We start from the raw sequence: 12,864 nt of genomic DNA, 5'->3' as shown, positions 1-12,864 counted from the left end.
TATTAACTAGCAGAATACCCATTCTGCAAATTGAAAATATTCAAAGCTGTGCTCATATTATGTCCAATAACGACACTTTAAAATACTCTAAAGAAACTGAAATTTTGAGAATATTTATTAATTCATATCTAATATTGCCACTGGAATCAGGCAGTGTCTACTCAGGAGAAATGAAGTTTGTGATTGCGCAACCCTTGCTTCAAGATTTCATGTGCAGGCACTCTTACAAAGGATATCCATTGTGTCCAGAGACAGAATGGAAGCCATGATTCTAATATTTATGATTTTATTAAAATAGAAGGTTTCTGAAAATTGGTAAATAGCATTCAGACCTCCCCCACTTGCATAAATGCAGATGAAACTAAATATAACTCACATTACTCACTATCATGCTCCAAAGTGTGTACTGATAGGTTAATTAGTTTTAGAGTTTACCCCCAAACACACACACACACACACACATATATATAATTATTTACTATAATAATTATTGAATGATCATTATATATATATATATATATATATATATATATATATATTGAATGATCATTATATATATATATATATATATATTGAATGATCATTATATATATATATATATATATATATATTGAATGATCATTATATATATATATATATATATATATATATATATATAAGTACATAGGTTTAATAAACCCTGTTGAGAAATAATTTAGCAAAAGTTAAACACACATATATATACATACACGCACACACACTGTAAAATTACATTGCAAATACCACAAAAAATCAGTCCAAAATCATGGTTTTTATCTTTTTATATTTATTTACTTTTGATAAAAACATTTTTTAAATATAGTCGAATTTTATATTGACTTTTTCCACAAATGTCTTATGCCTGTTTGTACATATAGAAATGCTGCCATCACACAAATCATTAGAGACAAATAAATGTTAAAGACAGTCACACATAAATGGATGACATAAAGAAGAAAAAAAAATGGTTGACACACACACACACACTATTCTTAATTTATATAAAGAAAAAGAAAACTGGTCTAGTTTTGTGAGCCTGACCTGTGATTGTTCATCCAGTTTTTCTTTTATTTGGTTAAGAAAACCCAAAACTAGAGCTGATCCCCGGTTTGCTGACGTCTCCATATCAATTGAAGGCATGTTCCAACTCCCTCCAGCTAAAATTAAAGAAAGAAATTTTTATCCTTCTTGTAAAAAATTGCTAGAAATCATAAAAGTCTTGTCATTACACATATGCCTACAAATCTGAATGTCTATTGGAAAGAATTTGATTGTCTATTGGAAAGAATTTGATTGATAATCAAATTCTTGAATGTCTAAGGTTGATCTTTGTACAAAGGTTCGTCAGGAGAACATGACACAAGGATGCTTCATCTTATAAGTGAACTCAGATCAAATATTCAAAATAACATTGCGTTCAAATTCCAAATAAGATCTCCTTTGTATGGCTACATAACAACTCACAAAACGAGAAATGATGCACTTTTTCTTTAGTAACAGCATTAAGCTGGATACTCCACCAGACTATGTAAATTCTTCTCCTGGAATTGGTTAAAACCAAGAGACCAAATATTTATACTATAACATAGTAATCTGGTCAAACTAACTCCACTTTTTGAAAGGTAAAGGAGAATTATAGTTAAACACTTGGATATCTATGTATCTCATACTGATTTCTGAAACTTTAAAAAAAAAAAAAAAAGAAAAAAAAAAGCGAATAATTCTTTTTGGTATATAAGTCTCATGGCTCAAACAACTTAAAGGAAGAACAGTGTTCTAAATTTTTACTAACGAGAAGAAGGGGTACCATATTGCTATGGCCTTAAAAGGCTGAAAAGAAAAAAGATAAGGAGGTGTAGTTAACAAGTGTATGTATTTACAGAAAGTAAGAAGTAATGCACTGCTAGAGATGGATTGTGGATTATTTATAACTAGCCTAGTGCCCGGCGTTGCCTGGGTGTCTGGAGGTGTGTGCAAAGCAAAAAAAAAAAAAAAAGTGGTAGTAGGCAGGCAGGCAGGCTCGAACCCGTACCGTGATGTGAAAAAACAAAACAAAAAATAACGTAACGCCTTTGCTATTGCGCCCATCACCAAACTGGAAGTGATGTTGACTAGCCAGCGAAATAAGGAAAGTTCCAATTTGTTATTTTGATTAAAAAAATTAAATTCCAATCAAGGGATTCATACAGTGGTGGATTTAGCAGAAAGTTAGATATTAGTTAAAGATTTTTTTAGTTTATAGCATAAAATATGTAGGTGTATTCCGCTGTCTGGTGAAGGAAAAACCAGGTGATATTATTGTTACTTAGATCCAGCATTTGCAGTATAATTTATAGTTCGTGGTTTCAATGCAGAGATGTAAGAAAATGATGAAAATAAAATTGGAAAATTAAAAAAGAAAATTATTAAATCATTAATTGTTCAAGCAAGGAAATTTTTGATACTTCTTGTCTGAAAAACTGCATGATTTAATAAATTTTGTAAATTCTCCAATTTTATTTTTCCCCCCTTTTCAATATTTCTTATATTAATGCTATATCTACAATATTGAGCATCATCTTATCACGATAGGTGCTAATATAAAATAATAATCATATATATATACAAGCAGGGAAACCCAACGTTACCCGGGATTGAATGATGATAAACAAATATTTCACACTCCTATATTTTTATTGTCATCAAAATCCGTGAAATCGCCCAGGAGGAAGCTTCACATGTCTCCATACAGTAACTTAGTCCAAAATATGTTATTCTACATTGCATTCTAGAGCACCTACTGTTTCCTTTATAAAATTATTTTGTATAAACTTCTTTCCAGTTAACAGAAAAAAAACAAAAAAAAAAAAACACAAAGAAATTTACATGCGGGGTTTGAACCTACAGACCATGTCATGCAAAAAAAAAAAAAAAAAAAAAAAAAAAAAAAAAAAAAACACAGGGGTATTCTGAGACAAAACTTAACTAAGATCATTCCCAGACTAAAGTTCTATAAAATTTAAAGAAAATCTGTTCAGCCGTTTTGGAGTCTATAAGGAACGAACTCACACACACAGACAAAGTTGCATTTGTGTAATTGTAAAGATATATATATATATATATATATATATATATATATATATATATATATATGGAGAGATGAAAAATGAAACAAAGCAAAATTATATGTCCATCAACGTTTTGTCTTTATTTCAAGACTTCCTTGAAATGATTGATTTAAAGTACAATATTTAAAAATATATTGTTGTGTTTGTAATGTGAAATGGATTTTACCAAGAAAAAAAAAAAAGTAGTCGTTTCAAAATGTGTATAGTGTCATATTGTATAATTGTCATCAAATATGTTTGTGAAACTCAACGGGGACTTGAGAAAAAAATAAAAGAGATATAAAACATAGCAATTCCCTGAATGCATTATTCTCTCATTCATTGAAGCATAATTATACTTTTAACGTTAAACAAGCTAAACTCATCAAATTCATTTTAAATAAATCCTGGCAAAGATTTCTGGAATCAGGCCTCGTTGCAAACTCAAGCACAATCAAACAGCATAATGGCTTCTACAATTTATCTCTTAATCAGTGAACTTATATTAAAGGTTAACTACTTAAAACTAAAGAAAATGAAATTAATAATAAATAAATAAAATCAATCAATAAACAAATATAAACAAAGAAACACTCATTTCATTTTATATACACAGCCAACATTTTGAATTCTAATGATTATATTCATTCACAAAAGAACCGAAACAACATTATATCTTAAAATTATATATATATATATATATATATATATATATATATATATATATACTCATTTTTCTTAAATCAGTCTTGGCAGCTGTGTTTTAAAATCTCTCCATTTCTTCTTTTTACGCACAATTTATCTTTCTTTTAATAATATTATTTGAACTCACTCACTTTTTTCCTTGTACCTATTTGTGATTATTCCACGGAATTCTGCCTTTTAGATTACTTTAAAACATCTTCCAATAATGCGATTCCTTTGGATTTTACTTGTGGAAATGGAAATTTAATAAACTTTTTTGAATTTTGCCGTTATTGGATGTTTTACTCTTCACTAGACCATCCATTGACATGAAATCACCTTTTTCTTCACCCTATTCCCCCTGCTTCACTATTTTTTACCAAGTCATATCTAGGACTTACTTGTAGTTTCATTAAATACTTTTGCAAGCAAAATTCGATCCCGCATTTTGCTAATCCCTACCTCTGATGAGAAGGAAAGTATTTCTTCAAAACTCCACAGATTAAGGACTATCCACTTATTTTGTGCTTCCTTTTTAAAATTAAATATGTTTCTAATCCTTTCTCAAAGTGTTTTTAACATGTTTTATTAACTACTTGTTCTTATATCTATAATATAAAGCTGAACATCTGTGTGTGTGTCTGGTCACAAATAGGCTCATATATGGTTGACTATTATAGAAAACTGATCACATATAATGATAGAAGATGTATCGAGACACAGGAATGGGTATATTTGATCTGGCATAATGATGATTCATTAAAATTGTAGGGTCTGCATACGCGCCTGGTCCACAAAGTATGGAAATAAAAATTTTTAAAATTATAAAAAAACGTTTACAAGTGTTCTTGATATAGATGTACATAATAATACTTTGATAAGTATGTTTTAACTTAAATAGGGATGGTATAATAAAATTGTAGGGTCTGTGTTCGCGCCTGGCCTCCATAGAATGGAAATAGGCACAAACTTTAATAAAGACTTTTCATATCTATCTGTGTAAGTATACTTTGATAATTATGCTTCAGTTTGAAGAAATATGGTATAATAAAATTATGGGGTGTTTGTTCGCGCCTGACCTCCATAGAATGGAAATATGTCACAAAGTTTAACAAGGTTTTTTAATATAGATCCACAAAATATTGTGATAAGTGTTTCAGTATGAACAGGTATGGTATAATAAATTATGGGGTTTATCTATTTTATTTTTACTTTCATCTTATTTTGCTTTGGTTTTGATACCCACCAAATTCGAAGCTATCTCTTTACAACCCTTCCTTTTCATAACCTATCATACTTTCATAAATCAGAGTCCATTTTCTGTAGGCTGTTTTTGAACCCAGGTACTTTTGCTAGTATATATATATATATATATATATATATATATATAAATTTCACTTATTCCATACCATAAACACTTTAAATACTAATGGCTAATTTTTTTTATTTGGAAATAGAACAAAACCATTCATTTCACATTGCAAACACATCCAATATATTTTTAAATATTGTACTGGTATTTTGTTTTTTCAAATCAATTATTCTGTTGTTGAGTTAGTGCTTGTAAACTGGTGATCCACTCATGTTTTTGTCCATCTTTTTTATTCGCCCATTTAACTCCATGTATAAGGTTGTGAATATGGATTATCTCCTCTTTGATAATCCAAGCTATAAAAGCTGTACATTTCCACTTGTCAAGTAGACGAGTAGTAAGATTCTTAATTGAATAAAACATTACTAGACGGAATCTCTTGTCCTGTTTTCATTACATATATTAATTGGTAGCGCTGTTTCTGGCACTTTGCAAAGATATGCAATCACTAAAATACACTACCTGTAGCTAGGAGCTGCACCACACTCCCATAGTATTCTCCATCTCTTGGCTGACAATCATGTTGTCTCATTAATCCTGATTCTCAAATGGCGCTTTGCCTTGATAAGTGGGGGACAAAATAAGAAAAGCAAAAAGTTGAATCCAATGAGTATTCTTATCATATTTATGCATGATGCATGATTTAGGGAGGCAGCTGCAAAAAAGTCTTAAATTTTAGACAATTTATAGAATCAAAATCATGTTATGCATATTTTGATCAAAATTAGAATAAGAATTCTAAATCTAATATATAATAGACTATATGCCTGTCTGTCCGTCTGTTTGTCTCCATATTTTCAAACTATCTCCTCCGAAACTAAAAGTCGCAAAGCAGCACTAGGGGCCTCAAATGATTGGATTTTTTACGGGCCGTTCTTTTATGGGTCTTTAGTCGATTAAAATAGTTTTTATGGGTAAAAAAATGGGTCAAAATTGAAAAAAATCGTTAAACATTTTGTACATTCATCTTAGTTTAATTTTAATTTTTAATCGGTTTATATGCTGGTACAGTGGTAATGACACCAGATTTGAATGTTACAGTTTCAGTTTCGATTCTAGCTGATGGCACCTAATACTTATTTTTAACTTTTGAAAGCACATCCCTATAATAACATATATGAAATCTGGACAAATTAAAATATCATATTTAAGTGTATTTGACACTCGGGCAAAGTCGGCCAACCCCGCCATTAGTATATCGTAAGACAAATGCAAGCTAAATACCTTGATAAGAAAAAAAATTGTAACTCGCCTTTGCAGAACTGGAGAAAGCTTTTAGCAGAGTGCCAAGAAAGGTTGTTTGGTAAGTTTTATGTAAATTAGTAGTGACAAATGAGTGGTTGGTGAGAATTTGCTCAAGCAATGTACTGAAATGCTCAAAATTGTGTTAGAATTAATATCATATAGTGACATACTTTTAATGTTAACTTTTTTTTTTTTTTTTACATGGGGGTCATCACTTATCAAGACCCGAAGGCCACTCAGGGTTAAGGGTTATTGCGTGTACAGTAATCAGTGAGATAGTATTGTAGTAATCATTAGTATTGGGGGTTTTGATAGTATATCACGAATAGGCTCGTATATGGTTGAAAGTATATCAGAGGTCTGTACTGAATCTGTTGCTTTTCATATGTGTCTTTGAAGCATTGTGAATCTGATGAGTGCACTTACCATATTTATGATGCGTGATTTGGGGAGGCAGCTCTCGATTTCTGTATTGTTGCTGGAAAAGAAGTAAAGGAAAAAAAAGGATTAAGTTAAAAAAAAATATTTTAGAAAAAACTTTTTTTTAAGATTATGTGTCACAACTAGTGTTGTGATGATCGATCAGAATCGGAAATCAAAAAAAAAAATCAGAATTTTGGGGGGGTATTGGAATCAGTATCAGAATCTGAAAAAGTTGTATCTGTTTTCTGATGCCAAAAACGCTTACTTTAATTATCTTTTTTATTTGGTTTTGTTTAAAACAAAATCTTCCACTACTAGTAGTAATAATCTAATATATAAATGGCTATACGTCTGTCTGTCTTCATATTTTCAAACTCTATGTCCTCTGAAATTAAAAGTCACAGAGCAGCGTTAGGGGCCTCAAATGATTGGATTGTTTATGGGCCTTTCTTTTATGGGTTTTTAGCCAGTTAAAAGTGTGTTTAAGGGTCAAAAATGAACCAAAATTGCGAAAATCGTTAAACATAAATGTCTATACGTCTGTCTTCATATTTTCAAACTCTATGTCCTCTGAAATTAAAAGTCACAGAGCGGCGTTAGTGGCCTCAAATGATTGGATTTTTTATGGGTCTTTAGTCGGTTAAAATTGCAAAAATCGTTAAACATTGTGTACATTCATCTTAGTTTTAGTTTTAATTTTTAATCTGTTTATATGCATGTCATATTGGTACAGTGATAATGTCACCAGCTGTGAATGTTACAGTTTCAGTTTCAATTCTAGCTGATGGCATCTAAATACTTTTTTTTTTTTACTTTTGAAATCATGACTTATAATAATATATATGAAATCTGGACAAATTAAAATATCATATTTAAGCGTATTTTATGCCCGCACAAAGCTGCTACCTCCCACTCTGCTAGTAAAATAATAAATATTTATTGATTTTAAACTTCCAGTAAAACTAAAATCTATAGATCACCGCTTCACAAGTGTGTTTTTACGTTTAAAAAAATATCTGCACATTTAACATGTGTGCTTATGGTAGTCGGGAAAAAGTAACAACTTTATAGTTAAATATTTACAGATTTATAAAGAATCAGAATCGGTAATTGTAGAAATAGGAATTTAGAACGGAATTGGTAATTGTATCGGAATCAGTAAAAATATTGGAATCGTCCCATCACTAGTCACAACCCTTAACTTCTACAACTTTTCAGGGGTAAAAAAAAAATACACTGACTTTACAAATAATTTAGATTTTAGAACAATTAATCCAAAAAAATTTTTACTTTTACTTATGGGGGAAGAGTTATCATATATACATAGCAATAGCCTAATTTATACAATTAGGTCAGTCGGATTTTTCAAGTTAGACCTAAATAGCAATGCATCTAATAAATAAACAATGTGTTTCATTACAGTTTATTTAAAACAAAAAGATTTAAATCTATGTGTAAAGTGGGTGCACCATTTGCTCACAGTCATTCGCAAATCTGCCCCCCCACCCCCAGTGCAATATTTTGTATAGAGTGACCCCCCCCAACCCCAATAAAACAGGAGCCACAGTTTTTTTTTTTTTTTTATAAAACTACTAATTTTATTTTTATTTTCTCTCTAAGACTATAATAATCAACCTTGTGCATAAGATATTGGGAAAATATATTCCCAACATGTCATGGCCAATCAAGGAAAAAACGTTTTGTGTGGAGGACTACTTTAACAAACCTCACCAGTCATCAAGCATCTGTATGACAAAGCAACTTGTGCTGTCTATTTTAATAACAGGCAACTCTGGGCCAAGATCAGAGTGTGGTATCTGTTCTGATGCTACACTTCACCTTTTCTGTCCTTGGTCAGTGGAGGAGAAATCCTTCATGACTGAGATAATTTTTATTTTTTTCCTATCCAGAGTGCCCCTTTTTGGGGAGCTGGATTTCCCTCACATTAAAAAACGACCTTGTGTCTAACTCTGCCCTCGTGGAGAGGTAAGTAAATAGGAACAGTATAGACAACTGATTCAGGACAACAGTTGAACTAAGATAAATTGTTTGCTTTCTCCCACATTATTTAACATCTTCCTGGAAAGGATCATGGATGATGCCCTGGAAGACCATATTGAGACAGTCAGCATTGGAGGGAGAACCATCATAAACCTAAGATTTGCTGATGACTAAGTGCCCCCCCCCCCAAAAAAAAAAAAACCAAAGCCGATGACAATAACAGACATCAAAGTGAATGGTCAGAAACTCGCAGCTGTAAACAGCTTTTAATATCTTGGGGCAATTGCTTCAGATGAAGGGTCCAAACCTGAAATATTATCTAGAATTGGCTAAACCACCATAGTTCTCACAAAACTCAACCAATTTGGAAAGATAGGAATTTATCATTCAAATCAAAGATCAGGCTCATGCGCTGATTTGTAATATCAATATTCCTGTGCACTTGTGAATCGTGGACCCTAACAGCAGAGTCTGAAAAGAGGATACAAGCAGTTGAGATGAGGTGATATGACATAATACTTTGTATTTCATAAAATGGCCACATTACAGATGAGGAAGTAACCGACTGCATAAAGCAAGCTTGTGGGCCCTATGGAAATCTCTTAGCCATCGTAAATTACATCATAAATTACATCGTAAATTATAGCGTAAATTACAGTGTAAATTACATCGTAAATTACAGCAGTATGGCCATGTAACGAGATGAACAGGACTTGCTAAAACAATAATAAAGGGGACAGTAAGAGGAGGAAATGGTGTGGAGGACAGAGAAAGAGATGGGAGGGTAACACCAGGTAATGGACGGGCTCAATAGCACAGGACAGACGGGAGTGGAGAGAACTGGTGAGAGTTTCTGCAGAGGCACCCTCTACGGTTAACCAGAGATAGATCGATAGATAGATAGATTTTAACTACCAATCACATTGTAGTAAAACCCATATTTCAGATACATGGAAAAACGCATAATCATGTGTAAATGGTTGTGTGACACAAAACATTGATGCTGTATAGGACTCAGTGGTAAAGAACCCACAGAAATCATGTCAACAATATTGTCGAGAGCTGCGATATTTTCAAAAGTCATCCCCTCTTTTCGATTGACTAGCCTTAATTTAAACCTTCGCCACTGGTGATGGGCACAACGGCAAAGACGTCACATTTTTTTTCACATTTTTTCCTACTTCGCAGTACGGGTTCGAGCCTGCTTGCTGCGACTTTTTTTTTTTTACTCAACATACACCTCCAAACACTCGGGCAACGCTGGGCAGCCAGGCTAGTTCTTAACATAAGGGAAGGAAGGATTCTGAATTAATCGTTTGGCAGTTTTCACTTTGACATTTTCTGACTGCTTATGTAATCTGCCGATGAAAATTTGTACAGTTTCAGTTCTCTTGGTCATGTGGTCGTATTCTTCCTATCATTTTTGTTTTAGTTCTACTGTAACTTCTATGTGATTGGTTTGTGTTTGCAGTTTATGCAAGTTGATTTCTGCATTCAAGAGTTTTCCTTATGATTTCAGCTTTCAAACTTGATAATAGAGGACCGTTTTAGATACTCATATCAAGCTCTCTTCAGCTGATACTCATCTGTTTTATAACCGGAATTGGAATCATATATATGCATTATAAGATCTCATTCAAATCTTGTTTTTCAGAACAACTTAATTGTCTCATTAATGTTCACCCTATGGTCTGCTGGGACAGTGAATTATTAATAGTAGTAATAGTAAATATTGACCTTAGGAAGAATATGTCCAAATACCAATTTCATATGTCTTCAAAAAGCTTTTTTTTTAAATTTATCTAATTACAAAGTGACCCCAAAAAACAGAACCCATATAAACTTGAACCAAACATGATCGTGATCAAGTTTGGATTAGTTTCGACTAAGTAACAAAACCATTTCTACATCGTTATGCATTTTGCCATATCTGTATGAGTAAAGTTTTGTCTTATTTTGATCTGGTAAAATATATAATATATAAAAACACGCTTCAATGATTCTCGAGAGATTCACTGTCGAAAGTTTTAAGCATACGTACATACATATAAGCAGACAGGTGAGATTTATATTATAGATGACTTCCTATTTAGAAGCATATGGGGAGAGGGATTTTCTTTTTAAACTTGAAACATTAGTACTTAAAAAAAAAAAAAAAAGAAAGAAAAGGTTTAAAAATTTATTTGGTAAACATATACAGCAACATTTTCCGTTGTACCCCCCCTCCTCAAATATATTGACTGGATCTGTACAATGTACACACCCCTTAATTTTTTTCTTTTCATCTTTTTTCAACTTTTTCAGCTGATTATTATCGACTGGACACTAATCTACCAGATTAGCCCCCTCCCCCACCCCAAGCAAAATATTCACTATTTAAATATTTGTAAAGGATGATCAACTTTGAATACAACGTTTTAGTAAATCAATTCCCCAAATTGAAACCACTTGAAGAGAACACGCACCCCCCCCCACTTATATAAAGGCTTTTTCATTTTTCAATCTAAGGGTAACGATTAAGACCTTAATTATTCAATGTATTCCGTATCATTTTCGCTGGTCACCATGTTTGTTTTTACGAGTGCAAACATTAAATGTGTGCAAAAAATCTGAAAAAAAAAAAAAAAAAAAAAAATATAAGGGGTGCATGCATTATACAAATCCACCAGATAGAATTCCTCCAAAAACAAGGATTTATCTCAGAACAATCTAGATAAAAGTTGATTAACTGCCCTAAAACGATAAGATGGCCCGAAAATGGAGAATCATTTTACCTTAAATTTGTACATGAAACTGATCTTACTTATTCTAAAATAATTTTTTCTTTCCGCAAAGTTAAAATAATTAATTTTCTCACCTCAGATTTATATATTGTAAATTGAAGATAAAAGATCAATAAATAAAATAAGCTAATTTAAAACAACAACAACAAAAAAAGAATAGTTATTTGCATATTTACCTGTAAAGGCCAAAGTTTTAAACCGTTGGTTTTTTTTTAAGTGAAACCTTATAATCTTGTTATATTGTCCAGAAAATTTCATACAATTACAACAATTTTTTCTTTTTCATTCGATGTTTTTTCTTTTTTTAGATATTTAAATAAAAAAAATTCACTCCATAAAGAAGCAATAAAATATATTAAATCAAAAACTCATGTATTTCTTTGAAAGAAGAAAAGAAAAATTGAAAATTCGTTGAGTGATTTGCATTTAATCGGCAAAAACTGATGAGTGAAATATGATCATTTTTTTTATGTACGGTAACCCATATCAACCAACTTTAGTGACTTCAAATATCTAATTAATTACAAAGGGGAGATATGGGGAGATAAATGTTTGTTTCTCCATATAGTTACTATCGACATTACTTTTGAAATGTATTTGGTCTAATGTGTTGTTTTTACGTTTTGGAAATAATTATGTATATCCCTTTGAGGTCTCTGTATTTGACAACTTGAAAACTTGCAGAAACACCGCTTTGGCTAATGGCGGATAACGAGTTGTGAAAATGCGGTTTTCTGGGACCCTTACTTTAAAAAATCCTTTATCTTAAAAATACATGGAATATAAAATATAAATATGGGCAATTCTTATAAATGAAGAATGGAAGCGCACATTGCTTAGTATTTTTTTTTATAGGTAAGTGATTTTTTGACATTTATATATATTTATTAGATTTGGATGAAAAAAAAAATTAACCTTTCATTATTTTTAAAAATTAAACCTTTCATTATTTTTTAAATTTGGTCTTTGCTCATTTTATTGAAAAAAAAATTATGGTTTGAAATTACATTTTCATATTGTTATAAGGTTCGAAACAGAGTCTAAATAATCAAATGTTTATTCACTAGTTTTTAATGGCAACTTCTGGCAGTGCTCTTCCAGGGAGCATTCATTATTCTAAAAAGGAAAGAAGAATTTTGTCGTGTGTGGTTTTTTTTTTAAATTTTATTTTGGCTTGAACTTTGCGCTTTTGCGATTATTTTGTTATATGTTTTTTTTTTTTTAAATATTTTGGCCATAGATTCTTAATACC

At 31.3% G+C, this 12,864-nt stretch overlaps 2 protein-coding genes across 2 annotated transcripts in view; one reads left to right on the top strand and one right to left on the bottom strand.

Annotated features, from left to right (window-relative positions):
* The window catches only part of LOC145296687 (leucine-rich repeat-containing protein 34-like), a 272,980-nt gene that overhangs the window by 175,354 nt on the left and 84,762 nt on the right, over nt 1–12,864 (top strand). The window lies entirely within an intron of this gene.
* Nucleotides 1–12,864, bottom strand: part of LOC145296685 (uncharacterized) — a 49,147-nt gene that overhangs the window by 34,665 nt on the left and 1,618 nt on the right. Inside the window, exons 2-3 of the mRNA XM_080142640.1 lie at nt 6,832–6,883; nt 1,060–1,175 (exon numbers count right to left, since the gene is read on the bottom strand). Coding sequence (XP_079998766.1) covers nt 1,060–1,175; nt 6,832–6,883 — 168 coding nt within the window. The remainder of the gene's footprint in view (nt 1–1,059; nt 1,176–6,831; nt 6,884–12,864) is intronic.

Source organism: Euprymna scolopes, chromosome 17 (genome assembly GCF_053919585.1).
Source record: "Euprymna scolopes isolate OS-2025 chromosome 17, ASM5391958v1, whole genome shotgun sequence".
In the NCBI taxonomy this organism is placed as follows: Eukaryota; Metazoa; Mollusca; class Cephalopoda; order Sepiida; family Sepiolidae; genus Euprymna; species Euprymna scolopes.
Note: the sequence above shows the minus strand (reverse complement) of the source record. Positions and strands in the feature narration are given on the sequence as shown.